At 39.1% G+C, this 27,445-nt stretch overlaps 2 protein-coding genes and 1 non-coding gene across 4 annotated transcripts in view; 1 reads left to right on the top strand and 2 right to left on the bottom strand.

The window, feature by feature from the left end:
- Positions 1 to 6,749, bottom strand: part of LOC121527264 (matrix metalloproteinase-16-like) — a 36,846-nt gene extending 30,097 nt beyond the window's left edge. For both annotated transcript variants that reach the window (XM_041814144.1, XM_041814143.1), the window contains exon 1: positions 6,188 to 6,749. In XM_041814144.1, the coding sequence (XP_041670078.1) occupies positions 6,188 to 6,313 (126 nt within the window). In that variant the 5' untranslated portion in view covers positions 6,314 to 6,749. The remainder of the gene's footprint in view (positions 1 to 6,187) is intronic.
- An 11,033-nt stretch (positions 6,750 to 17,782) lies between these two features.
- LOC121527090 (proteasome maturation protein) lies at positions 17,783 to 25,144 on the bottom strand. Its single transcript, XM_041813788.1, has 6 exons — positions 25,019 to 25,144; positions 22,852 to 22,949; positions 21,572 to 21,632; positions 20,375 to 20,476; positions 18,572 to 18,665; positions 17,783 to 17,960 (listed from the first exon to the last, which is right to left on the bottom strand). Exons 1-6 carry the CDS (start codon positions 25,019 to 25,021, stop codon positions 17,893 to 17,895), a joined length of 426 nt encoding a protein of 141 aa, XP_041669722.1. The 5' UTR covers positions 25,022 to 25,144; the 3' UTR covers positions 17,783 to 17,892.
- A 261-nt stretch (positions 25,145 to 25,405) lies between these two features.
- trnac-gca lies at positions 25,406 to 25,477 on the top strand. Its single transcript has one exon. It is a non-coding gene; the product is annotated as a tRNA-Cys (tRNA).
- The last annotated feature ends 1,968 nt before the right edge of the window (positions 25,478 to 27,445 follow it).

A 27,445-nucleotide genomic window follows, 5' to 3' on the forward strand; every position in this document is an offset into this window, starting at 1 on the left:
CCATGGTTTGTGTCTTCATACTAGCTCTCCTACATCACTGTCCAAGGATTACCTCTTTCATCCATATACCTGCATCCACCTACCTACCACCTCTCTGTATCCTTAGACCACCTCTCCTCATCCTCAGTCTATCTCTCTGTCCTCAGACCATCTCATCTCATACGTCCTTGGGCCACATCTTTTTGTTCTTAGACCACCTCATTGTGTCCTTAAACCACTTCTCTGGGTACTAAGACCACCTATTTGTGTCCTAAGACCACCTCTCTGGGTCCTAAAACCACCTTTTTGTGTCCTTAGACAACCTCTTTCAGTCCTTAAACCACTTCTTTGGGTCCTTAGACCACCTCTTTGTCTTCTTACAGCACCACTTTATATCCTTAGACCACCTCTTTGTGTCCTTAGACCACCCTGTTGTGTCCTTAAACCACTTCTCTGGGTCCTCAGACCACTTCTCTGGGTTCTTAGACCACCTTGTTGTGTCCTCACACCATCTCTCTGGGTCCATGGACCACTTCTTTGAGTCCCTAGATCTGCAGGCCATCCTGTCTGGCGTCCCCACTCGCCCCTCTAGTGCCGTCTCAGGTCCCTCCATGAAGAGCAGACGGCAGGAATAATTATCCTGAAGCCTCCATTGAAAGGCCAGCCTATGAGGCGGAGAATCCCTCTATTATGGATGAAAGGAGGTTGTTGTCATGGCAACCCTCTAATAGCGTGCTGATGTTGATGTTTGAGGCAGAACAGCTGACGGGGTCACTTCAGGTTACACCAGCATCACTGTTGATAAGAGCCGCAGTCAGAGGAGTCTTCATCATTCCTACATTACAAATACACCATCAGCTCTAACTTAAGCAGGATCTACCGCTATCTGTCAGTGTTTCATCATTACTAGATTATCAATACAAACTTTCGCTTAACTGATTTAAAAGAATGCAGGAGAAAAACAGATCACTTTATTAGGTTCATCCAATCAACCGCTGATTAATGCAAATACCAAATCAGCCAATCACATGGCACCAGCCAATGCATTTAAGTACAAAGAAATGGAGAGGAGGGTGAACAGAGGAAGACAGGGCTTCCCCGAGGCTGTATCTAACACTGTATGTCTCAGTGGAACAGCTGTGAAGTAAGGCTATGTCAATAAAAGACAAAGAAAAAGAGTTGTTGGAGCTCGTGTTGTTCTTGTCCCTTTAGTCTGAAAATTAAGCAAATATATCATTGTTTATCAGGAGCTCAATCCAAACCGTTGAGCTATCAGTGGATCAGTATCATGAGAAAAAGGTACAAAGCATGTAGGTCATGTTACCTTGTGTGTTCTGTGTTTGTGTTGTTGTGCCTATGTGTAGTTGTGCATTTGTGTATTTTCGTATTTGTGTTTTTCAGGATCTGATAAACAGGCTGACACAGAAACCCTGCTGTACAGAAATCTGCTCTGAAAACGCAGCCAACTGACGTCACTGCTGCTGACTGAGAGTGTTTATGTGTGTGTTTTCTATGTGAATGTTAAAATGGATGTTACTGTGTGTATTAATGAGTGTATTCCTAAGACTACTCAGTGTGAGGAGGATGAAAATCACACTATAAAACTGTCAGAAAGACCATCTGTTCTGCTTCTTTAACATTTTCTCCCATGCATCAATGTAAAAGTCCAGGTGATGTGGTTTAAATGGTGAACAGGTTAACTGGTGGCTTTAAGCTGAAGGTGTCTGGAGATGTTGTGTTAAGGCAAATATTAAAAACCAAGAGTCCCTGTGCATGTTGCTGAGTGTGATTTTTATTTGTATACCAAAATATCCTCATGACACATTAGATGATGAACTAGATTTAATAGGTAAAGGAGGAACAGAAACAGAGATAGCATAAAACCTTCCAGACTTAAACCACAGAGACCGATATAGACTGAAGTTTACAGCTGATATCGACTGGTATTTACAGCTGAAAAAGACTGATATTTACAGCTGAAAAAGACTGATATTTACAGCTGATATAGACTGATATTTACAGCTAAGATAGACTGATATTAACAGCTGAAAAAGACTGATATTTACAGCTGATATAGACTGATATTTACAGCTGAAAAAGACTGATATTTACAGCTGATATAGACTGATATTTACAGCTAATATAGACTGATATTAACAGCTGAAAAAGACTGATATTTACAGCTGATATAGAGGGATAGTTACAGCTGAAAAAGACTGATATTTACAGCTGATATAGACTGATATCTACGGCTGATATAGACTGATATTTACAGCTGATATAGACTGATAGCTACGGCTGATATAGACTGATATTTACAGCTGATACAGACTAATATTTACAGCTGATATAGACTGATATTTACAGCTGAAAAAGACTAATATTCACAGCTGATATAGATTGATATTTACAGCTTAAAAAGACTGATATTTACAGATGATATAGACTGATATTTACAGCTGAAAAAGACTAATATTTACAGCTGATATAGATTGATATTTACAGCTGAAAAAGACTAATATTTACAGCTGATATAGACTGATATTTATAGCTGATATAGAGGGATAGTTACAGCTGATATAGACTGATATTTACAGCTACATATAGGAATATTTACAGTTGATACAGACTGATATTTACAGCTGATATAGATTGATACTTACAGCCATATATATGGATATTTACAGCTGATATAGACTTATATTTAAAGCTGATATAGACTGATATTTACAGCTGATATAGAGGGATATTTACAGCTATATAGACTGATATTAACAGCTGATATAGACTGATATTTAAAGCTGATATAGACTGATATTTACAGCTGATTTAGTGTGATATCTACAGACTGATTTTAACAAGTGATATAGGCTGATGTTTACAGCTGATATAGCCGGATATCTACGGCTGATATAGACTGATATTTACACCTGATACAGACTAATATTTACAGCTGATATAGACTGATATTTACAGCTGAAAAAGACTAATATTTACAGCTAATATAGACTGATATTTACAGCTGAAAAAGACTGATATTTACAGCTGATATGGACTGATATTTACAGCTGAAAAAGACTAATATTTACAGCTAATATAGACTGATATTTACAGCTGAAAAAGACTGATATTTACAGCTGATATGGACTGATATTTACAGCTGAAAAAGACTAATATTTACTGCTGATATAGACTGATATTTATAGCTGATATAGAGGGATAGTTACAGCTGATATTCACAACTGATATCGGATGTTATTTATGTATGATATAGACTGACATTTACAGCTGATATTGGGACATTTACAGCTGATATAGACTGATATTTACAGCTGATATAGACTGATATTTACAGCTGAAAAAGACTGATATTTACAGCTATATAGAGGAATATTTACAGCTGATAAAGACTGATATTTACAGCTGATACAGACTGATATTTACAGCTACATATAGGAATATTTACAGTTGATACAGACTGATATTTACAGCTGATATAGATTGATACAGCTATATATAGGGATATTTACAGCTGATATAGACTGTTATTTACAGCTATATAGACTGATATTAACAGCTGATATAGACTGATACTTTAAAGCTGATATAGACTGATATTTACAGCTGATTTAGTGTGATATCTACAGACTGATTTTTACAAGTGATATAGGCTGATGTTTACAGCTGATATAGCCTGATATTTATAGTTGATATCGGTTGACATTTACAGCTGATATAGACCGATGGTTACAACTGATAAAGGCTGATATTTACAGCTGATAAAGGAGCCCCGCCTTCTCTTCTCCACGTCAGAGCTTGGGTCACGTGTGTGCTGGGATGCTTTGACTCAGTATCATGGAAGAGCGTACTCCATTGCAACTGGTTTATCCACTAAAGCCGTGTATAAACCAATGTCCCAATTATTTTACGTCCCAGATAGTTAAACGAGTGCTGAATTTCAGCACGAGTTTGCAGCAATTGCACACAATTTATTAAATTCTCGCAACAAGTCTGGTGCTCATAATGCAGGAAAGTCCTGCAATGCCCCCGTATATAACACTGCAAACTTAGAAACTGGTGGAAAACATGGTTAAATTTAGCAAAAGTTGGGCTCATGTCCCCACCAACTCCCTTTAGATCGTCTCACTACAGCAGGCAGAAATACGCACAGCCCCTTACATGTGTGTGGGGGCAGGTGTGCCGTGAATATCGGAGGGGGTCAATTCCAATACAGACTATCACTGTGCTGCCCATCCAGAGGTCACCTGACGATCATTTTATCATTTTAAAATTCATTCATCCAGGATCAATAAACTGGTGGACGATCCCTTTTGTCTTTTAATTCCTTGCATGCATGTTTCTCATAGCCCCTGACACTATTTCCGATATTTATGATCATTATTAACACCCTTAGATAAACCTTGTCCGCATGCAGATTACGACAGAAACTCTTTAACCTTTAAAAACATAAGAGTATTAACAAAAGATCACACAGGCATAGAGACAACAGGAAGAGATGAAGACATGCCACGTGTGTGGATAATAATAGTGAAGAGAGAGAAAATTAGTAGTTTCATCATGAAGCACATTTACCAAAATAAATTTTCGTACCTACAGTATAAATATGTTGTGTTACAATGAACTGTTTGTTAAATAATTATTTGGTTATTCATTTGTTAAATATTTCAGATGTCAGACTCATTTGCATGTGTGGAGGCCTTTTTGACAGTATAGGTAAACTTTAAACTTAATATTGGTATGATACAGTCCTAAAGTTAGTCCTGATGTGGCAGGTAGACAAAAAAAGTTCATTTCCAACCCTGTCATTCAAACATGCTTAAATACATAACTATAGTTAGATGGTTAGATATATATATAGATACATAGATATTTCAGTTTTTTAGTATGTAGACAGCATAAACAGGCAATTGTGAGAGGAAACCAGACCCCCCCCAAAAAAGCCATAAACCTAAGGGAATCACTGATGTTTGTTTTCTTGAGTTAGGCTGCGTCTGTTTCTGGAAGAAAACAGACCATAATACCAGGAGTAACAGCTCAGTTCTAGTCAGGAAAGACTAGACCTTCTCTACATTTAAAAAGGAAAATAACAACACCATATCGACCAATTTCAGTTAAAACTACTTTGGAAATATCAGCAAATAAAAATCCAACATCTTTTATGCTTACAAAGAGTTTATAGGGTTTTATGAGGAGAAGAAAGCCTTAGGCCTACTGTGAACTAAGTTAAACTCTCACTGGATTTCTATCTAAATTTTTCTGTAGGTTATTTCATTTTAGCTCTTTGACAGTGGCAGAGGTTTGTTTTTTATATTTTTTCACACAAAGACTGACTCATGTCTGTGTCAACCTACAGAAAGAACCTGTTTTTATCCAAACAACAGTGCTATCCTCATGTCTTAATGTGAATAATTCACGCATTCTTCTTTAGTCACTCACACATGCCAACAGGCTGGTGTAGTTTTAATAAAGAGCATTATCCTATCACAGAGTGACATCCTGACAATATTTTAACTATTTATGATTTAACATCTTTACATCACAGACCCTTATTGTTCTTTCCTTGTTCCTCTCTGTAACTGAAATATGAACCCAGACAAGGAAACAAAGCATGACAGAAATCAGATTAGAAATATTTTCCAAGTAAATCGTAATATGATCGTGTAGCTTTAAAGCAGGGCTACTGAGGAGGAGGAGGAGAATGGAGATGCAGCTGCTCTCACAAAGACTCTGTTGTTATGAACACAGCCTGAACCGGGTTAAACAGGGCCTAAGCACGGGTTAAACCCGAGTTAAACACGGTAATAACCAATTAAAACACATGTATTAAAGTGATAATAAATCATAGCGCCCTCAGTGCGCAGACCCAGCTCGCTCTGCTTCGTTACAAACCACCGTCGTGCTCCAGTGTTATGGTTTAAGTAGTGACCGTGTTAACTTGTGACTCTCAGCCGACTGAGTCTGTGGTTATGGTAGAACTACAGATGTTGGGGACGGTAAATATTCCGACCAGAGCCCCCAATGATGGGCTCTGTTGTCGTTAAACTGACTATTATACAATAGAGACAAGTCTTAACGGGCATTTAAACACAGTGAGAGCACTAACATCTGCTCTTAAAGACAAACAAACATACGTTTGACAATCACCAGGTAACACGGTCACTGTTCACAACAATACACCAGTTCTTACCTCCACACTGAACGGCTGCTCCTCTCCGTTAATCGCCGAGCACAGGATCCAGAGGAGGAGAGCGGCGGGACGGAGCCAGCAGCTGCCCGGAGCCGGGGCACCTCTGCCGGGCCACAGCACAACCATGCTGCCCCCCTCCGTTTCTACACCGATTAACGGACACAGAGAGAGTCTAGACGGAGTCCATGATCCTACACCAAGACCATGATCCTACGCCGAGTAACGGACACAGAAAGTCTAAACGGAGTCCATGATCCTAAATGGAGTCCATGTTCCTACACCAATACCATGACCCTACACCGAGTAACGGACACGGAGAGTCTAAACGGAGTCCATGATCCTAAACGGAGTCCATGATCCAACACCGAGTAACGGAGTCGTCCATGTCTCTGACAGGAGGAGCAGGAACTCGGAGGAATATCTCCCACCTCAGAGGAGCTTCTCCTTGGTGATACAGTGTCCGTTAGCGGTCAGCAGTCTGTCGGTCCCCGAAAAGTCCTCCGCTACTCCCACCGTTGTTCCGGTCAGATGAAGCTCTGCAGCGCGCGGCATAGCTGCCCGTTTTCTATCTGTTTCCCACACACTGCGCAAGCGCAAGCAGACACGAGCGCCCCCGTCCTTCTTCATCCAAAATGACCAATAGGAACGGATGGACTGAGAGGCGGCAGGAATCTCTAAAGACTTTTTTTAAATTTCAGGTTAAAAAACTAAAAGGAAAATAATCACGGATAATAATAAAAAAAAAAATTTAAATAAAATAAAATAAAATAAAATAATAATAATAATAATAATAATAATAATACATATAATAATAATAGTTGTGATAGTTACAATATTAATAATGACAATACAATAATAATAATAATGAAAAATAATGACAACAATTATAATGAGAATAAAAGTTATGATAATAATAATAATGATGATAATAATAATTGTTATTATTGTATTAATACTCCTGTTACTACTACTACTACTAATAATAATAATAATAACAATAATGGTAATAATAATAATAATAATAATAAAGATTATAATATATTGGGTTTATGCTGATATTTACAGATGTGAGGTTTTTCAGGAAAATGTTCAAAAAACTTCTGATGTTTCTCAGAAGAGGAAAGTTGTTTCTGTAACCCGTGATTATGGTGAATAAATATGACATAAAATCAAAATAGAAGCCATTATCACTGAGAAATGCAGCTTTCAATCTGAGGTCACTGACTCCTCCGCACAGGACAGAGTTGTCAGCCTCCAGACTCTCATTTCCCTCCATCTTGACCTGTTGTTGGAGTCCTGCAGGACTAAGACTGTAGTGATCTGGATCTCCTCTTCTTCAGGTAAATCAGTTAACCTGTGGTAAACAAAAAGAAAAGAAACATCGTGTTTTTAAAGTGTATAGATCATAGTCAGTTGATGTAGAAATGTTCTGATGATAACTTCAGCGTACAGCGCCACCTGGAGCTTTGACAGACTAACTTTCCTACATTCAAATTGTTTCAGAAAAGCTGTTTACACTTCCTGACCCACAGCTGACCTTCATACCACTGGGAAAAAACCATGGACAATCAGCATCAAAGAAAGAAAGAAGTAAATAAAAAGGCAGCGATAAGACTGTAAATACAGAAACATTATAATTTATTATCAATGAAACATGTTTAAAATCAATAACCATCATGAAATCACACAAACACACTTTGTACGAACTCACAATGATTATTTAATTAAGCTTTCATTCCAGTATCACCACTTTAAAATGTCAGATCTAAAATACGAATGTTCTATACGTATGAACTTCTGGTTTTATTGTACAAATTATATTGTACACTATATACATGTATATATTTATGAACTCTGTGACCTTTACTGGACATGCTCTAACACACACACTGACAGACAAACAGAGTGTGTATTAAACGTGATAAAACCATCAGGAGTCAATATGGAGAACAGAGGAGCTGTTATGTCTGTGGACTCACTAACATTAGTGATGTTTATGTCATCAGACCGGCGTTAACCTGTATTTTCTGCTGGTGTTAGACCCCTGGGGTTACTGTAGTTTGTTCTCCATTGGACATACTGATGATTTTTAACTGTTTGTATTCTTAAAGTCACAGAAGATCTGAGAACCATCTGGTAATCAGCCAGTCTAAAGTGGATCAGACATCAGCATTTTTTTTTTTTTATCACTTTCATCACATTTAAATTATCCTGACACTTTCCTTTTCAGCACTCCTTCCCAGCATGCACCTGGGCATTCCCCACTCGCTGTCTGCAGCACAAACACTTAAGATAATGAGGCGGAGTGGACGCTGCTGCAGCACGATGCTGCAGGATGCAAGTTTAGAGCTTCTAAGCTTTATCATCGGTTCATACGGAGTGGATGTTTGTTGTGACAGCAGACAGACAGAACATGGGTTAAGGTTCGGGTTTATGGTTAGGGAGTTACGGTTGGAGTAAAGGAGTTAGGATTCAAGGGTTTTGGTTATCTAAGCTTTATCACTGTGAGGAAGATCAGCCTAGTAACTCACTGAGTGTGAGTCAATCAGTGCACAGCCAGGTGTGTGTGGCTTACTGCCACTGATTGGGGCCAGGTGTAGCAAACCTATATGTACTCCTGGGCTGTAGCACTGTGCTGACTTGTTAATTCACCTTCAGAGATACTGAAAGCATCTCTCTGGGTTTTCTTGTGTGTATTTTCATGAAAGAGTTAGCATAACCATTTCTGAAACTTTCAGTAAGAATCCTTAATTAACCAGTCACTTAAATACCATTGTGTGTCAGTGCTGAGGATTATATCTCAGCCATTTTTGGTTTCCTTTTTCAAACTGGTCTAGTGGCCTTTGCATTTTATTTTTGATTTTTCTTAATCTCCAAAGTTGTTTCAGTTTGTTGTCAGCTGCTGTGCAGTAGTGGTTTAGTTTCTTCATCATTTAGAATGGGAGCTTTTGGGTCATCACTTACCAGCAGATGTTTTTTATTTTCTTTCCCCTCTCCCTGTTGATCGTTAGCAATTTTAGTGGTGTCTGCATTTGTATCCCACTGCCCTTCCTTCCTGACACTTACAGAGTTAGGGGTTAGGGTTATCTCACGGGTTCATATAGTGTGGACATTTGTTGCAACATCATACAGGGCAAAAGGTTAGGTTAGGGTCAGGTGGTTAGGGTTAGCTTTATCACAGGTTCATACAGAGACATTTGTTCTGATCAGACAGCCAGAACAATGCTCATCACCAGGTTGGAGGTCATCTCTCTCTTAGGGTTAGGGTTAGGGGGCTATGGACTAGGGTTAGGGTTAGATATATCACATTATCATATAGAGTGGATGTTTGTTGTGACATCAGACAGACGGAACAATGCCCATCACCAGGTTGGAGGTCATCTGTCTGTAAGCTAATTAACCAATCAGATCAGTGTCCTGGACTCTAATCTTTTTGTCCTGCTGGTCTCAGTCAACCACAGTGATTGAGGCCAGAGAACACCTATGTCTGGACTTGCTGATGAGGATAAACCAATCAGACTGCTCCTCCTCATGAGTTTGATTCAGTTTAAAAACACATTAAAGTAATGACCTTTTCAAAACTTTACCTCCTTTTAGGTAAAACCCAACCATCATTTATAAAGTAGAGCTAACACCTGATAGTTGATCGTTTCGGTGAGGTGGACAGCTGGTGACCTTGACCTTTGTCCTCCTAAATCTAATCAGTTCATCATTTCCTACACCAGTAGGCTGTGAGAGATCACTTAAAGCAAAGAAAGAGCAGAAATATATTTTAGTTTTTATCTCATTTTAAATATTTTTTAAAAATCATTGATTAGGTATTTATATTTTTAGAACTGGAACCCAGAAGCTAAAAAAATATCCTGAAGATTTGGCTCACCTCTCACCTTTTAGCCTTGACTCTGTCTAATCAAGCAGCAACCTCTGGTCCTGAAAAATGAAGCCAATGCGGAAGTGCAAAAAATTGCTATACCGCGAGTGTCCACTTGAGGTTGGCTGCAGGAACACTGGAAGTCCTGTCTGGACACATGTTAAACAGCCGGTTTTGACACACAAAATAACCTGGTTTACAGCCTGGTTCACAGCACCAAATGTGTCTCATTAGCGAGTGTCTTACTGTGCTCCCACTGTGGGGGGGGGGGGGATGTACCATGATCGTTTGGATTATATTTAGGATGAAAGCTGATTGGCACGTCTCATTTGATTGACAGATAGATCGGCAGGCAGAGGCTCTGTTTCTGTCAACCGGAACGCTAGCTAGCAGGCTGACAGGAAGACGCGCATAGTGGGCGGGCTGTTAGGTTGATCCAAAGTTCGGTTGAGACCGCGATTTCAATATGGAAGCCTCCACGGATTGGCTTCAAGAGCCGTTTGAGTCCGCCTATTGTAAGCAGACGACTGACGTCACACGGGGTTTGTCCAATTCTTTCTACAGTCTATGTGTCTAATATAGAGGACTGGTGTCCTGTTTTAACTGGTGTTGGATTAACTGGTGGCACTGCTTTAATAATTCTACTATACAGCCATGCTCCTGATAATAAAAATACAGCAGAGCCTTCAAATGTTAACGTTCCCTTGGAAGGGTTTAGATTAACAAAGAACCAAATATTAGGAAGGAAAAACAGCAGATAAAAATTACAGTACTGGTCTGTTAACTCGACTCTGTCTCCACAAATATTTAATATTCACTTCTCTGAAGATTCACTTTATTTTAAATTTATAAAAATGTAGGTATCATAAATCTGGACTTCATGTAGGAAGGTTTGGGGCCCTGGAGGATTTTCAGACATCTGAGAGGTGGGGTTACATCAGGTAAGGGGCCAATCAGAGTACTGCCATGGAGAGACAACGAGTCACATTCATATCTACAGGCAACTTAAGGCTAAGAGTTATCCTAACCAGTCTTTGGACTGAGGGAGTCAGACAGAGCTCTCCTTTCTACATGGAACATTTCCTTAGTTACACAACTTTTATTCTCATATACACAATTATTATTCTCATATACACAGCTATTATTCTCATACACACAGTTTTAATTCTTACACACAGCTATTATTCTCAAAGTAATTATCCTCATTTACACAGTCATTGCTCTCAAATACTCAGTTATAATTGTGCTATACAGTTATTATCCTCATATACACAGTTTTCAATATCATATACACCTTATTATTCTCATATGCATAGCTTTTATATATAGGTGTGTGTAAATATATACAGTGCTTAACAAATTTATTAGACCACCTGTCATATTTGTCTCAGAGACCATCCAGCATCATGAAGTGCTTTAATGCGGACTTTTTCATTTTCAGTGAGCTCTCCACGTTTTACCATTTTGAACAGGAATGAGGAATTTCAAACTGAATTCACCTTTTTATACCCAAATTTTTAATTAATTAATCAAGAAATATTAATGTGCTTTACTATTTTTTCAGTGGTTTTTTAAATTTGAAAATTCATGGATAACAATAATAATTGTATTTTAGCATTAAAAATATCAATTTGGTTAAAGAGCTTCTACATTTTGGTGTATTAACCATTGCAGAAACATAAATAAATGATTTTGGTAATTACCAATTCTGTTAATTTAGGGCATCTGTGGCATAAACCTTACTATGGGTTAGGGTTAGGGTGGTCTAATAAATTTGTTAAGCACTGTGTGTGTGTATATATATATATATATATATATATATATATATATATATAACCCTACATTATTAATTAAAAGATGATTCTGCAGATTTGATCTTGATCATAAACTGCTATTTTCCATGTTTCTGCCTGTCTTTTGTTTCTTCTGTGTCTTTAGGATAAATCTCTCCAACCATTCATCACAGTGAGATGCTGCAGGCTGTTTAATCCTCTGCAGAGTAAAGAAATGCTTATTCCTCGTCCATTTGTGTGTCTGAGCGCTTAATATTGATCATGCAGGTTCAAACCAATCAGAATAATGGAGCAGGGAGCAGACGGCCAAACAGGTCTGGCTCTGATTCCTGTAGAGATGGAGTTCACTGATTTAAAGAGCTCCATGTGGTGTCTTAGTGAAATAAGCCTTTAATACGTCTCAGAGTCTCCAGTCCATTATACAGATTCATCCTGACCCAGCACAGCTGATTCCAACACGGCCAGAGAACCAGGCAGGGGCAGGAAAAGCAGAGACCGAGCAGAAAGGGGGTCAGAGAATCACAGACAGAAACTCTAATTAACCCAGAATCAGGTTTATCTAATCATCATGATTCATCCAAAGATGTTAATGAATCAGAATTATCTAGTCATCATGATTCATCCAAAGATGTTAATGAATCAGATTTATCTAATCATGATTCATCAAAAGATGTTAAAGAATCAGATTTATCTAATCATCACAATTCATCAAAAGATGTTAAAGAATCAGGTTTATCTAATCATCATGATTCATCCAAAGATGGTAAAGAATCAGGTTTATTTAATCATGATTCATCCAGAGAAGTTAAAGAATCAGGTTCATCTAATCATGATAAGAGATAATAAATAATCAGGTTCATCTAATCATGATAAGAGATAATAAATAATCAGGTTTATCTAATCATGATTTATCCAGAGATGGTAAAGAATCATGTTTATCTAATCATTACTGATTAATGCGTCTGAGTAATCTATCACATCTAACGTTCCTTTTACTGTTAAAACATTCTAAAGTTTATCATTCAGGGTTTTTTTTTAATTCAGAGCTCTGATCTGGTTGACCAATCTGGTCTGAAACCACAAACCAGACTGGGACCAGGTAAAAAGACTTGGTGTAGTAAATCCCCCAGTTGATCTTTAGGCTCAGAGCACAGGTGAGGAAGAACACAGGTGAGGAGGAACACAGGTAAAGAGGAGCTCAGGTGAAGAGGAGCACTAGTAAAGAGGTGCACAGGTGAGGAGAAGCAAAAGTAAAAAGGAGCACATGTTAAGAGGAGCACAGGTGAGGAAGAACACAGGTGAGGAGGAACACAGGTTAAAAAGAGCACAGTTGAAAGGAGCACATGACGAGAAGCACAACTAAGGAGGAACACAGGTAAAGAGGAGCACAGATGAGGGGGAACACAGGTGGGGAGGAACACATTTGAGGTGGAGCATAGTTGAGGAGGAGTACAGGTGAGGAGGAACACAGGTAAAGAAGAGCTCAAGTGAAGAGGAACACAGGTCAAGAGGAGTACAGGTGAGAAGGAGTATGATTGGATTCTATATTTTATTCTTTTTTTAGCAGTGATTTAATTATTTCAACAATAAACACAGATGAAAACACATTTTAAATATAAAACAGGATAGTTACGAATATTAACTGTTTTTTTACAAAGAATTTCATCCTTAGATTGACTGGCTGTTCACTCTTTACTCATGATTCATTTTATTTTTCTATTTTTTACTTTAACGTGATTTAATTACATTCATTTCATATATTTAATGTATTTTTTATTTCATCTTATTTTTTTCTACCCATTTTATGGTCCTTTATGTATTTATTGTTTTTGTTTGTTTTCATTTCGTTTAATAAAACACTTACTGATCCCCTCCTGTCTCTTGTTTTCTGTTTTTTTTTCTTTTCTTTTTTTTTAACTTCCAAAGGTGAGTCATCACATAGGTGTAAATATCACACCTTGATCATCAGATTAACTACTTGTAGTCTGATTAAACTCTGTTTTTTATGAATCCCTTGTTGATCCTCTGGATATGTCTCCAAGTTTGCTCCTGTTTTTAATATTAATATTCTCTAACCAGGTCATAAATGTAAGGGCGATCTGATGAAGAGTCTGTTAACTCATAGATAGGCAGTAATAGAATGATCACATTTATATAAATATACATGACAAAAATATAATCTTTTATCTCATCTGTCAGCGCCTGAAGAGCATGATGACAATCCACGCATGCGCAGTGAACAGCCGTCTGACTGAAGTGATAATGAGCGTTTGCTGTTAGCCGTTGGCACGTGTTAGCTGTGTCTGTTTGTTAACCCTTTGTTAATAAAGGTTTATTATTGATATCTGATAGTAAGCATCATGTATCTAATCAATAACTGATAACGTTTCCTCTAAACACTGACGCTCACGCTCATTGGTTGACATGTTTCCTCCTTCAAACGTCACTCCTGCCTCTTGTCGTTTGTTCCCAGCATGCTCTGCGGTACAGGATCTAAATTCAGTCAGACTGAGGCTGTTGATGGTCAGACTCTAAGATTGATTTCTCTAAAATGTCGAGACAAAGTGATTACTCATAGACCAGAATTGGCATTTTCTACTCTTATCCCGATCTTAACCCTGACTCTGATGGACTCTTTCTCCTCTTTTCTATAAATACAGATCTGGTCCCTGAACACCTTCGGTTGGTCCGATGGCGGTGAGATTTCAATTGATTGCTACAGTGAGTTACAGAACCTCTACGTTTCTTCTCTCCCCTCCCTCACCGCCGACCTAGACCAGCCTTTTATTTAGGACCTGGACCAGTCTTTTATCACCGAACCTCTACGTTTCTACTCTCCCCCCCTCTCACCGCGAACCTAAACCAGCCTTTCATTCAAGATCTGGACCAGTATTTCATCAAAGATCAGGAATTAAACCAGCCCTTTGCATATACAGGTACATCTCAAAAAAATTAGAATATCATGAAAAAGTTTAATATTTTTTGTCACTCATTTCAGAAGTGAAACCCATAAATTACACAGACTCATTAAACATAGAGTGAAATATTTGAAGCCTTTGTTTCTGGAAATTTTGATGATTATGACTTACAGATGATGACAACCCAAAATTCAGTGTCTCAGAAAATTATAATATTACATAAGATCAATAAAAATGGATATTTTAAACAGACATGTCAGGCTTCTGAAAAGTATTTTCTTTTCTATGCACCCAATACTTGGTTGGGCCTCCCTTTGCATGAATTGCTGCATCAAGGCATGGCATGAAGGCGATCAGCCTGTGGCACTGCTCAGTTGTAATGCAAGCCCAGATTGCTTTGATAGTGGCCTTCCGGTCATCTGCATTGTTGGGTCTGGTGTCTCTCATCTTCCTCTTGACCAGTGTTGGGTAGCGTTACTTTTGAAACTAACTCGTTAGATTACTGCCTTACATAGTAAGAAAAGTAATTTGTTATGTTACTGCGTTACCTACTTCTAAAACTACACGTTAGAGTACTTTTGCGTTACTAAATATTAAAACCCTTTAGCCACTCGTTCCACTCAGCGGTTGTAAAAACGACAGATAACGACCGCACTTCTGCATTTGAATGTGCAGACTCTAATGCCGATGAACAGCTTAATTTACATCCCATAATCTGTATCTGTGCAGCCTGAAAACACTACCTACAGACAGGAAAACATTTACAGCTCTTTAACAAGTTCACAATCTGACAACTAGCTGAGCAGAGACAGACAGAATCACTCCAACACTATGCGTAATAACAGCGCGCAATTGGAACAGCTGCACAGCTGATTCAGTGACAGCAAACGGAGCTTCTAAACTTACGTTTCACCAGGATGCTGTTCTTGTCCCTTTTGTCCTAAAATCCATCATAATGGGGATAATTCCACAGTGGCCTGCTGTCCTCTCTGTCATCTCGCTGGTTCAACAAGCTAACAATGCGCGCGTACAGGCACAGAATATTTACCTTCCACTGGCACATGCCAAGACTACAGGAAGAGAGGACAGAGCAGATGCTTCAAGGAGCTTCCTGTTTTCTTTCTCCCTTTTTGAGGCCAAGGAAGAGAGAGGAAATTTGGGATTTTTTTTTTGGTAACGGATTACTTTTATGAAAATGTAACTAATAACGGGATTACTTGAATTGTAAAACTAACGTGTTACGTTACTCGTTACTCCAAAAAAGTAATCTGAGTACTCTAATGGATTACTTTGTAATGCGTTACCCCCAACACTGCTCTTGACAATACCCCATAGATTCTCTATGGGGTTCAGGTCAGGCCAGTTTGCTGGCCAATCAAGCACAACAGCACCATGGTCACTGAACCAGCTTTTGGTACCTTTGGCAGTAAGGGCAGGTGACAAGTCCTGCTGGAAAATGAAATCAGCATCTCCATAAAGCTTGTCAGCAGAAGAAAGCATGAAGTGCTGTAAAATTTCCTGGTAGATGGCTGCAATGACTGAGGACTTCAGTGGACCAACATCAGCAGATGCCATGGCAGCCCAAATCATCACTGACTGTGAAAACTTCACACTGGACTTCAAGCAGCATGGATTCTGTGCATCTCCACTCCTACTCCAGACACTGGGACCTTGATTTCCAAATGATATGCAAAATTTACTTTCATCTGAAAAGAGGACTTTGGACCACTGAGCAGCAGTCCAGTTCTTTTTCTCCACAGCCCAGGTAAGACGCTTCTGATGTATCTCTGGTTCAGGAGTGGCTTGACATGAGGAATGCAACATTTGTAGCCCGTGTCTAGGATTCATCCATGTGTAGTGGCTCTTGATGTGCTGACTCCAAGCTCAGTCCACTCCTTGTGAAGCTCCCCCAAATTCTTGAATGGATTTTGCTTGACAATCCCCTCAAGGCTGCCCTTATCTTTTATGCTGGTGCAACTTTCCTTCAAATCAACTTCCTATGAATATGCTTGGATACATTACTCTGTGAACAATCAGCTTCTTTAGCAATGACCTTTTGTGGCTTACCCTCCTTGTGGAGGGTGTCGATGACTGTCTTCTGGACATCTGTCAAGTCTGCAGTTTCCCCCATGATTGTGTAGTCTACTGACCCAGACTGAGACCATTTGAAAGCTCAGGAAACCTTTGCAGGCGTTTTGAGTTAATTAGCTGGTTAGGGTGTGGCACCATGACTTTCCAATATTGAACTTTTTCCACAATATTCTAATTTTTTGAGGCAATGAATTTTGGGTTTTCATTATCTGTAAGCCATAATCATCAATATTTCTTTTAGGCTTGAAATACTTTACTCTATATGAAATGACTCTGTAATATATGGGTTTCACTTTCTGAAATGAATGACAAACAATATTGAACTTTATCATGATATTCTAATTTTTTGAGATGTACCTGTAGATCCATGATTCTCCTGTCAGAATCTCAGAGGATAACACAGATTTGTTCTCTCCTTTTTAAAGTGTATTATTGACTAATATTAGATAATACAGGGTGTCTATTTCTATTTAATAACCAACTCTGTAAATAAAGCAGACCCACTGTATAAAGACAGCAGAGGTCAGAATAAACATTTATACTTAACATCATTCAGTTACCTCCTATCCTGTGCCTGCTGCTGTAAACTCTTCAGCAAAATTAATTGCCATGAATGAGTTTATTTATAAGTGAAAAGCACTGAAGGCCGATGAGACAGAGAATTATAGATTTAAACCTGTCTGATAAAGCCATGTTCAATATAAATCCTCTCAGTTACAGTTAACACTCAACATTCTAAAAGGTGATGAAAGACATTTTAAGGATCCTCAGTAACCCCACTATGATTTAAATAAAACCTGATGATAATCCATAAATTGACCTCTCATCAAGAATAAACTTAACAAAAAATGTTATTAATAAAACAGAAAATAAGCCTTTTTAAAAATAAAACAGGTTAAACAAACAAAGAGAAATGAAGAGCTGAGACTTTGTTAAACTTTATTTAAATGGTACAAAACAACAACAGGACAGATGTTTGACTCAGAACCACCACAGCCAGGATCAGGTGGCCCACTCTGGTCTGACAGAGGGTCACAGCAGACCCAGTCTGAATTCCACCATCACATGAGGATCTCCCATCACCTCGCTCTGACACGGGTCTGTGGGCAGAGGAAAAGAGACAGAGACAACAACAGAGACAAGGTCAGAGACAGAGACCAGTTCAGAGAGAGACATGCTGCATGCGCAGCAGCAGTTATGATGATGTGCTAATGATGATGTTGATAGTGAAATAAAACTTGTTTTTAGTGAGGTTAATTGTTTCAGATGCAATAATATACAAACTGGATTCAATTTACCTCCTCACCGTGTGTCTCCAGTTTCCCCTAGCTCTAAAACAGGGTCTCTGCAGGTTTCAACAAGTAAAATTTAAGACTTTTTAAGACTTTAAGGCCATAATAAATACAATTTGAGACCCATTTCACATCCATACTGGCAAAAAAGTAAAAAAGACTTGAAGGGAAATCGGAGGCCCAGAATTACTTGCAAAGTATATGTAGGGCCCTATGAAATCTGTTTCATTTTTTGCCAAATTGCTAGACTGAATCTGACCAGGGGAAGCGATGAATGTTTTACCAGCAGGGGTGGCTGATTAAGTAAATGACTTTAGAAAACTGACAGTTCAGTTCAGAGAATGAAAACAGAGATAGAGTGTAAGTGGTTTTTAAATACTGTAATGACCACATTTAAACACCAGGGGGCAGAAACTCACCATTCAGGATGTCCTCAAAGCCAATGACATCATCACTTCCTCTGAGCGTGTCCAGAGCGAGGTTAGAGCTCTGGAGGAAGGGGAGGCGCTGGATCTGTGTGAGGGGGCATCAGAACGGCAACATTAGACAACACAATTTGGGGGGGGGGGCGCTCAGAGCATGAACAGTCCTGCTGTAGAGACTGTAGAGCTGGGGTGTCAAATGTATGGACCATGGGTCACTTACACTTACGATGACTTACAGGTGCCATCTGGCCCGTGAAACATTTGAGGTAAAAGAGGGATTTTTTTTGAAAAATAGGAATTTTCAATATTCACAAATTGAAGAGCTTAAAATGTTATTTTTCACCCATTTATTATGAACTGCCTATGATTAAAGCAAAGAAAAGCTTAATATGATGTAATAAATGAGTTACAATTTTAATTTTAGCAGATTATCTCCACGGTAACGAAGCGATGGAGAATCAACAGCTAATAAAACAGACGTGTTTCTATTTGATCAAAATATCCTGGAAACTCTGAATACGACTGGATCTACTATGACAATGAGATCAGGATGTACAGCACCAATAAAATATAGTGACCTCCTTTGGTGTTTTACCCCTTCATTGATTTATAAATCAATCTTGTTCAATATATCTTACAATTTCAACCTCTTTAATTTCAAAGTGAAAACAGATTTCTACAAAGTAATGTCAATTAAGTAAATATCTGAAATGTAAAATAAGTGATTACATAAATTTTCACTTCCTTTAAAGTGACTGACCTAATTCAACTGAGGTCCAGATAACTGGTGCTAGTAGTCTCACAGTTAGTGAAATGGGGATCACCTGAGTACAGTGAATGTGTCTCAGTGATTGTAGTATAATGACACCTGTGCCCGGAAAGGCCAGTCACTGGTTACTCAGTAGTCCTGGCTACAATTACACCATGAAGACAAAAGAACACCATGAAGACAAAATAATTTTAATCGTGTGTTTTTCCTCCTCCTCTCTATCCTCCCTCTTTGTCCCCATTTATTCTCTGGTTCACTGGGTCAGTGATGAAGTGTCATAGGGTCAGGGTCAGCATCTTAAGGTCAGGGTTAGCGTTATATGGTCAGGGTATGGATCAAAGGGTCAGGGTTATCATCATGGGGTCAGGGTAAGCAACATAGGGTCAGGGTTAGCGTCTTGGGGTCAGGGTCAGCATCATAGGGTCAGGGTTAGCATCATAGGGTCAGGGTCAACATCATAGGGTCAGGGTCAGCATCATATGGTCAGGGTCAGCATCATATGGTCAGGGTTAGCATCATAGGGTCAGGGTCAACATCATAGGGTCAGGGTCAGCATCATATGGTCAGGGTCAGCATCATATGGTCAGGGTCAGCATCATATGGTCAGGGTTAGCATCATATGGTCAGGATTAGCATCATATGGTCAGGATTAGCATCATATGGTCAGGGTTAGCGTCAGGGTCGGCATCTTAAGGTCCAGGTTAGCATCATAGGGTCGGGGTTAATGTCATAGGGTGACTGTTTGGTTTGTACATTCAGGGTTAGGGTCACAGTTAGCATCATATGGTCAGGGTTAGAGACATAGGGTCACAGTTAGGGTCATAAGGTCAGGGTTAGGATCACAGTTAGCATCATAGGGTCAGGGTTAGGATCACAATTAACATCATATGGTCAGGGTTTGCGTCATAGGGTCAGGGTTAGGGTCATAAGGTTAGGGTCACAGTTAGCATCATATGGTCAGGGTTAGCATCATAGGGTCGTAGGTGTGGTTCTTTGTGTCGCTGTTGAAGCGCTCTAGGTGTGCTCACCTGTCGGGCTGCTCTATACTCCATCTGTAGTTTGAGCGGAGCGTGAAGACCCTGAATGTTTCTGAGAGTGGACATATTCATCTTATCCTGGTTCAGCTGGAACTGCACAAACACAGACAGAGTCTTGGTAAACCTGGATCAGAGAGACCTCAGTCTAAACCACACAGATATGGAGATCAGGTCCTCTCCAGGTAAAAAGACAGACCCCAACCCCTAAATTCCTCCAGATATGCATATAATCTATCTCCGCTCCGGCACAGCAATGGAGAAGATGGGGTTTAGCTTTAGTCAGTGAGAGAGCTTCCACCAGCTCTGCTTCACTGCATCTCTGCTCCGTCAGTCCGGAGCGCTCTGCAGCAGATACCCTGGACTTCTATTTCTGCCGGATGCCTGAGACCTGTGCATAAACTCAGCAAGGAGCAGATTGAACAGGGCAGGAATGTTGCCGAAACCAAATCAAAATATCCGGTTAAATTTCAGAATAAAATACTCTGTGTAGATGCCAGACAAATGTCAGATTGTATTTCCTTTCACTACACTGACAAAATGTTATAATGAGGTGTAGCAGAGCTCATAGTCAACAGGTCAGAGGAGCAAGAGGAAGCACATTTATTTATAAAGGGTTACTGACCCATGGTAGAAGAAGAAACATCCACGATAGGACAAAACAGAGACAAATCCAAGCAAGTTCATCCTACTCCTGCTGTTATGAACAATAGTTTCACATGTGTTTGTTATGTTTTAAAGCACTTCAGTAGTTTCTACTTGCTTGGCCAGGTGTGATTCTGTAACTACCACCAAACTCCTCTTATGGGTCTAGCAGTTCAGCAGTGCTGCTCCGTGCTGCACTGCAAACGCAGTCAGTGAGTGTTGACGAACGGTGGGGCATGCAATTAAACCGCAGCACAGCCATCATGGACCAAAGACAGACCCAGTGGAAGTCCAGGGTAAGCCTGTCTTCAGTTACTGATCAGTATAACCAACACATTCCTGAGTCTGGGTGTCCTGTACTTTTTCTTTCTGTGGTATCAAACAGGATTATACATTTATATTTTTCTCCTAGATTTGAAGTAAAGCTGAGATACTGAGTGATAAGAAAGTTCTGGGATCTGACAGCACCAACACCCAGTCCTGATCAGGTGTGATTTCTGCTTTTGTCAGGTGTTGAATTGATTTCCTTTTGGTTTGATTACTCACGTTTTTCTCTGTCAGCTCCAGTGGGTGACTCTGGATCAGTTCATTCTTCACGCTGCTGAAACTAAAGATGATAGAAAAAAAACAGATGGTTTAATAACAGGATCATGAAGTCTGCTTCTGTGAGGAACTACAAACATGTTACTGCTGAAAACAGGCGCTACTGTGATGTCAGAGAACCAGCAGTCAGTGCTCCAGTCTGTAGGAGCATGACAGCATGTAAACCCTTTAAGTAAATGTATTCATGAATGTGAAATATAGATGAGTCAGTGCTGACTGTGAGGATAGAAAACTTCATATTCAAATGAATCTATGGGAAAATTAGCACAATTTAGAGCCCACTGACTCAGTGAACTCAGATAGTCTGAATCTCAGCGCTCTGGTCATTTATTTGCTCCTGAACACAAGAAGAGGTGGGGTTAAGCTTAAGCTGGTACAGTGGGCTTCAGCCCTTGTACATCTGCTGATGTCTGAGCAGCAGCATGAATACATATAGAGTAGTGGTGTAAAGATAAACAGTTAACCAATCTTAACGTCAAAGGTCAGAGTGATCTCGTTTTCCCTCTTTTTAAAATTTTTGTTATAGCAATAAGTTATTTTTATTCTATTATCAGTTTGTACCAGATCGAACTGGACCGAATCGTTCTGTATTTTGATGAATCATCAGTAAATCGAATCGTAGCATGTGAATCAAGATTCAAATCGAAGCGTCTTGAGAAAGAGAGATTCACACCCCAATGTAGATGTGACATGCTTTGATCCAACTGTTCCTCTCATTAATATGAAACACTGACAATAAAGGGTCACTATGGTCTGATGGTCAAATGTTTACTTCAGTTTTGGGCAGACATGAATCAGCTGGATTAAAATACAGCTCAGATTACTTTGGAAAAATCCGTCTCTCTCAAATGTGGGTCATATCACAACATGTACAGGAGGTAACCATGCTCCACCCCTGGCAGGACCCCGCCCCCAACAACCCACCATCAAAAACGGATCATTTCTGCCGCTAAAAATCAACATCAGTTTAAACTTTTTCATTAATAAAACCCAAACAAATGCTTACATGTGTTTTCCTCAGCAAAGACCTATGTATTAACTATTTTAATGACTGTTTATCACGATTTACCTCATATGTGCTAAACTAGTTTTGATAGTGGTACTACACATGTGGGTTAACTCTTAATTTAAATTCTTTTTTGGGTAAAATTTATGGACCCCAAGTTTGGAACCAGTGAGAGGCTGAATAAATACAATCAAAATAAAATGAATGAATCGCTCACCCTCCTCTGAGAGCGTCATGTACTCCATAGGCTCCTTGTGGACAGAAACCTGCCACAGGTACGCTGTCCTTCAGCTGGGAGCGAACACCTCTGCTGTTCTGATAGAAAACAAAAAACATTCACACAATTAAATAGAATCTATTCAACATTTACAGCATCATCATGGTAGTGATCCTGAAGATCTGAGAAAAGGAGAAGACACCTGACAGGACTGATAATCATAAGTAGTCAGTAAACATGGAGCTACACATTCCTACTAAATTATGAGTTAATTTCAGGATTTTCAAAGATTCTATTCTTGATCCACTCTCAGATTAAGTTAACTGTTTCAAATCAGATTATCACATAAAACAGAATAAATCATTTAAAAATTATGTTGCCACCAGAAACAAAGATCTCCAGTGAACACAAAATAATCAATACTGATCGAATCCATCTATGTTTCATTAGAAGTAGGCTGCTCATCACAGAGATGAAGACCACTGAAGAGAATATTTAATTATAAATATTGAAACTATTTAAACTAGGGCTCATGTAACTGGGATTTGATTGTATTGATTGTTCCATATTTTCTTCACAATAGAACAGAAACAACATATCAGATGTTGACACTGAGACATTTTTACCATTTCATGAAAAATATTAACTCATTTTGAATTTGATGTCAGCAACACATCTCATAAAAGTAGGGACAGAGCAACAAAAGGCTGGAAAAGTAAGCGGTACTCATGAAAAACAGCTGGAGACTTTTTACAACCAATTAGGTTAATTACCAACAGGTCATGACTGGGTATAAAAGGAGTATTTTAGAGAGGCAGAGTCTCTCAAAAGTAAAGATGGGCAGAGTTTCACCATCCACAAATGACAGTTAAAGCTGGATCATGAAAAGAAGCATATGTGATCAGGATCCAGAAAAACACACATTTTCTCTGAACCGAAGCTCATTTAAAATGGACTGAGGCTACACGGAAAAACTGTTCTGTGGTTAGATGAAGCCACAGACACTGTGTCCTCTGGACTAAAGGGGAGAGGGACCATCCAACTTGTTATCCTGGTACAGTTCCTCAAACCTGCATCCCTAATGGCATGGGGTTGCATTAGTGCCTATTGGGTGGGCAGCTTACACATCTGGAGAGGAACGATCAATGCTGAAAAGTAGATAGAGGTTTTAGGGCAACATATGCTCCCGTCCTGATAATGTCTCTGTCAGGGAAGGCCTTGACTATTTCAGCAAGACATAAACCACATACCAAATCCATCACAACAGCATGGCTTCAGTGCTAACTTGGCTGCAGCTAGAATCCTACATCAGGCAAGAATGGGTCAATATTCCTCTCCCATTACTCCAGCAACTGGTCTCCTCATTTCCCAGACGTTTACAGACTGTTACTGAAAGAAGAGGGGATGCTATACAATGGTAAAAATGGCTCCGTCCCTACTTTTTTGAGATGTGTTGCCGCAACCAAATTCAAAATGAGTTAATATTATTAATGAAATGGCAAAATGCCTCAGTTTCAACATCTGTTATGTTGTTTATGTTCTACTGTGAATAAAATATTGGTTTATGAGATTTGACAATCACTGAGTTTTGTTTTTATTTACATTTTACACAACGACCCAACTTTTTGGAATTGGGGTTTTATTTAGTTTAGATACAAATCTTCTAAAGCCCAACCATAATAAACTATCTTGATATAAAGATGAACTATCGACTTAATACAGACATACTTACATCAATTATAGTGTAATCTCAATAACCCTCTCTGTCATTAGAACACCGTAGAACTCTGAGGCTAATGCTAATGCTAACAGTGATCTGGTGGTCTCTAATATAACTTGTATATCTTAACGTTCTTCTCCAGTCTCCCCTTGTCCTAACTGGAATAATTTCTGTAGTTTATCATTAACTGATCACATAACCGAGCTGATAAACCGGATAAAAAATAAACTACAGCGTTAACATCGTTAGCCCCTGCTGCTACTGTTAGCTACATAGCATTAGCTTCAGTGACTAATCATATTTATCAATTTCCGGTTAAATCACAGGATAAAGAGATTAAACACTGACATATATGAGTTTAAACTATCTTAAATATACAGACATGATCCCGTCAGGTGATAATTCTGATCGTAATTCAGTTTAAATAATAATTTAGAATAATCTCACCATCGTGCTGCTGCTGCTTCACTTTCAGTTCTTTAATGTCGCGGTTACTGACGTCGCATCCGGTACAGCCTCCGTTAAATCCGGTCAGTGATCGATACTGTTATTGATCTGGAAATCAGGTTTCTCTGAGTTTATTTTGGATTTTAAAGTAACAGAAGATTTAAACCGGATTAATCATAGATTGTGATTAATCTCTTGTGTATATCTGGTGTTATTTGCTGTTAAACCGTCAGCATCAGACAATAGTTTTAAATTTCGAAGTTTGAACATCCTTCCTTTAGTTCATAGTTGTACTATTCCTTTTTATTCTTATATACCTATCAGGTGCTATAATAACTCTCTGCTACTAATTATATAGTTATCTCAGCTGGCCATTTGTACACAATCGGGGGTATAGCTCAGTGGTAGAGCATTTGACTGCAGATCAAGAGGTCCCCGGTTCAAATCCGGGTGCCCCCTCTTTTTCTATAAATTTTTGTTCTACATGATTTTCTTGCTGGACAGATCAGATGTAACTCCTCTAAAATAGCCGATCATCACCCAGAGGCTGTGAGTAAACCGAGAGAACACAGAAAACAAGAGAAGAAATTCCTTTTCATTTCATTTTAATGTATGGATTAAATATCTAATATAAATATGACAGTTACACAGAGATATTTAACACCATTTAACAGTGTGATCTAAAAAAGCCCTCTAAACTCAGAAAACAGTTCAGTGGTCTATTTAAACCTTTATATGTATAATATTCAACTAGATGGTTCCCTCTCCTATAACACTCTGTCACTAAAGTTTCAACTTATTTGGACAATTTTTTTATCTAACCAGATAAAAACACACCAAAATCAAGATCTCTTTCATGGGGAGCACACTTCATAATAAATAAATAATAGTAAATAATAAATAATTAATAAGAAATAATGCATAATTATAGATAATGGATAAATGATAACAAGCAAACAATACATGATGATAAAGAATAGATAATAAATAATAATGAATAGACAGATTAGAAGTATGAGTTAAATCAATCATTTAGAGATTCAGTCAGAGTGAGGGTGAGAGGGCGTGTCCATGGTGGAGGCGTGTTTCCTCCAGGCCTGCTGGATGATGCTGGCTGCAGCCTGCTGGACCTCCTCTTCACTGAGCTCCTCCTCATTGAGCGCCATGTGCTGGACCTGCTCTTCACTGAGCTCCTCCTCATGGAGTGCCATCTGCTGGACCTCCTCCACTACAGGCTCCTCCTGATGCTCCTCACTGTGTAGCTCCTTTCCACCTGCCTCCTCTTCCTGCAGCTCGTCCTGCTGCACCTCCTCCTCCTGCACCTCTTCCTGCTGCACCTCCTCCTGCTGCACCTCCTCCTCCTGGACCTCTTCCTGCTGCACCTCCTCCTGCTGCACCTCCTCCTCCTGCACCTCTTCCTCCTGGACCTCTTCCTGCTGCACCTCCTCCTGCTGCACCTCCTCCTCCTGCACCTCTTCCTGCTGCTCCTTTTCCTGCTGCACCTCCTCCTCCTGCTCCTCTTCTTGCTTCACCTCCTCCTGCTGCACCTCTTCCTCATGCACCTCCTCCTGAAGCTCCTCCTCCTCCTGCTCCTTTTCCTGCTGTACCTCCTCTAGCTGTTCCTCCTCCTCCTGCTCCTCCTGCCTGTCCTCCTTGTTATGCTCCTCCCTCTGTAGCACCTCCTGCTGGTCCTCCTGAGGAGCCTCTTCCATCACCTGCAGCACCTCCTCTTCTGAGCTGAGGAGGATCAGACAGAGATCTTGATCACCTTCTCTGTTTATAAACACGCCCCCGGCTCCCTGAGGTCAGCTGGTCATTTGAAACTTTTTGTTCTTCGTCATTTATCAGAGAGCAGCTCCATTTACTGAGACTTACTAAGCTTGTGACATGAGATTATTTATTTATTTACTTAAATAAATACATAAGTAAATGCATAGATAAATATTTGTTTGTTATTGTTATGTATTCCTTACTTAGTCATTCACGTATATATTTTATTTATTTATTTTTCATCTATTTCATTATTTATTGATTCATTTACTACTTATTTATTCTTGTATTCATTTATTCAATTAAATTTATACACCTGTGTTTTTCTGAGAACCCCTGGAGTCCAGGGCCCCGGGTGTCTGCTCGCCTTTGTCTGATGGTTAAACTGAGTATTTACGTGTTAGCTGAGGTCTAACTTAGAAATAAAGATATTTTAAATAAAAATAAACATCTGAATAAATTAGAAGGTTAAGCAAAGATGATTATTAGGAGCAGATAAAACAGACTGACTTTAAATAAAGAAAGATATTTTTAAATAAAGTTAAAGAGGATTAACTCTCTAACGTGTCCAGCTGATGTGAAGAAGAACAGAGGTTTAATTAAGCCTGACTGCTGTTAGCTTCATCTAAATTAGAGTTCATCGGTAATCAATATAGA

Source organism: Cheilinus undulatus, linkage group 19 (genome assembly GCF_018320785.1).
Source record: "Cheilinus undulatus linkage group 19, ASM1832078v1, whole genome shotgun sequence".
In the NCBI taxonomy this organism is placed as follows: domain Eukaryota; kingdom Metazoa; phylum Chordata; class Actinopteri; order Labriformes; family Labridae; genus Cheilinus; species Cheilinus undulatus.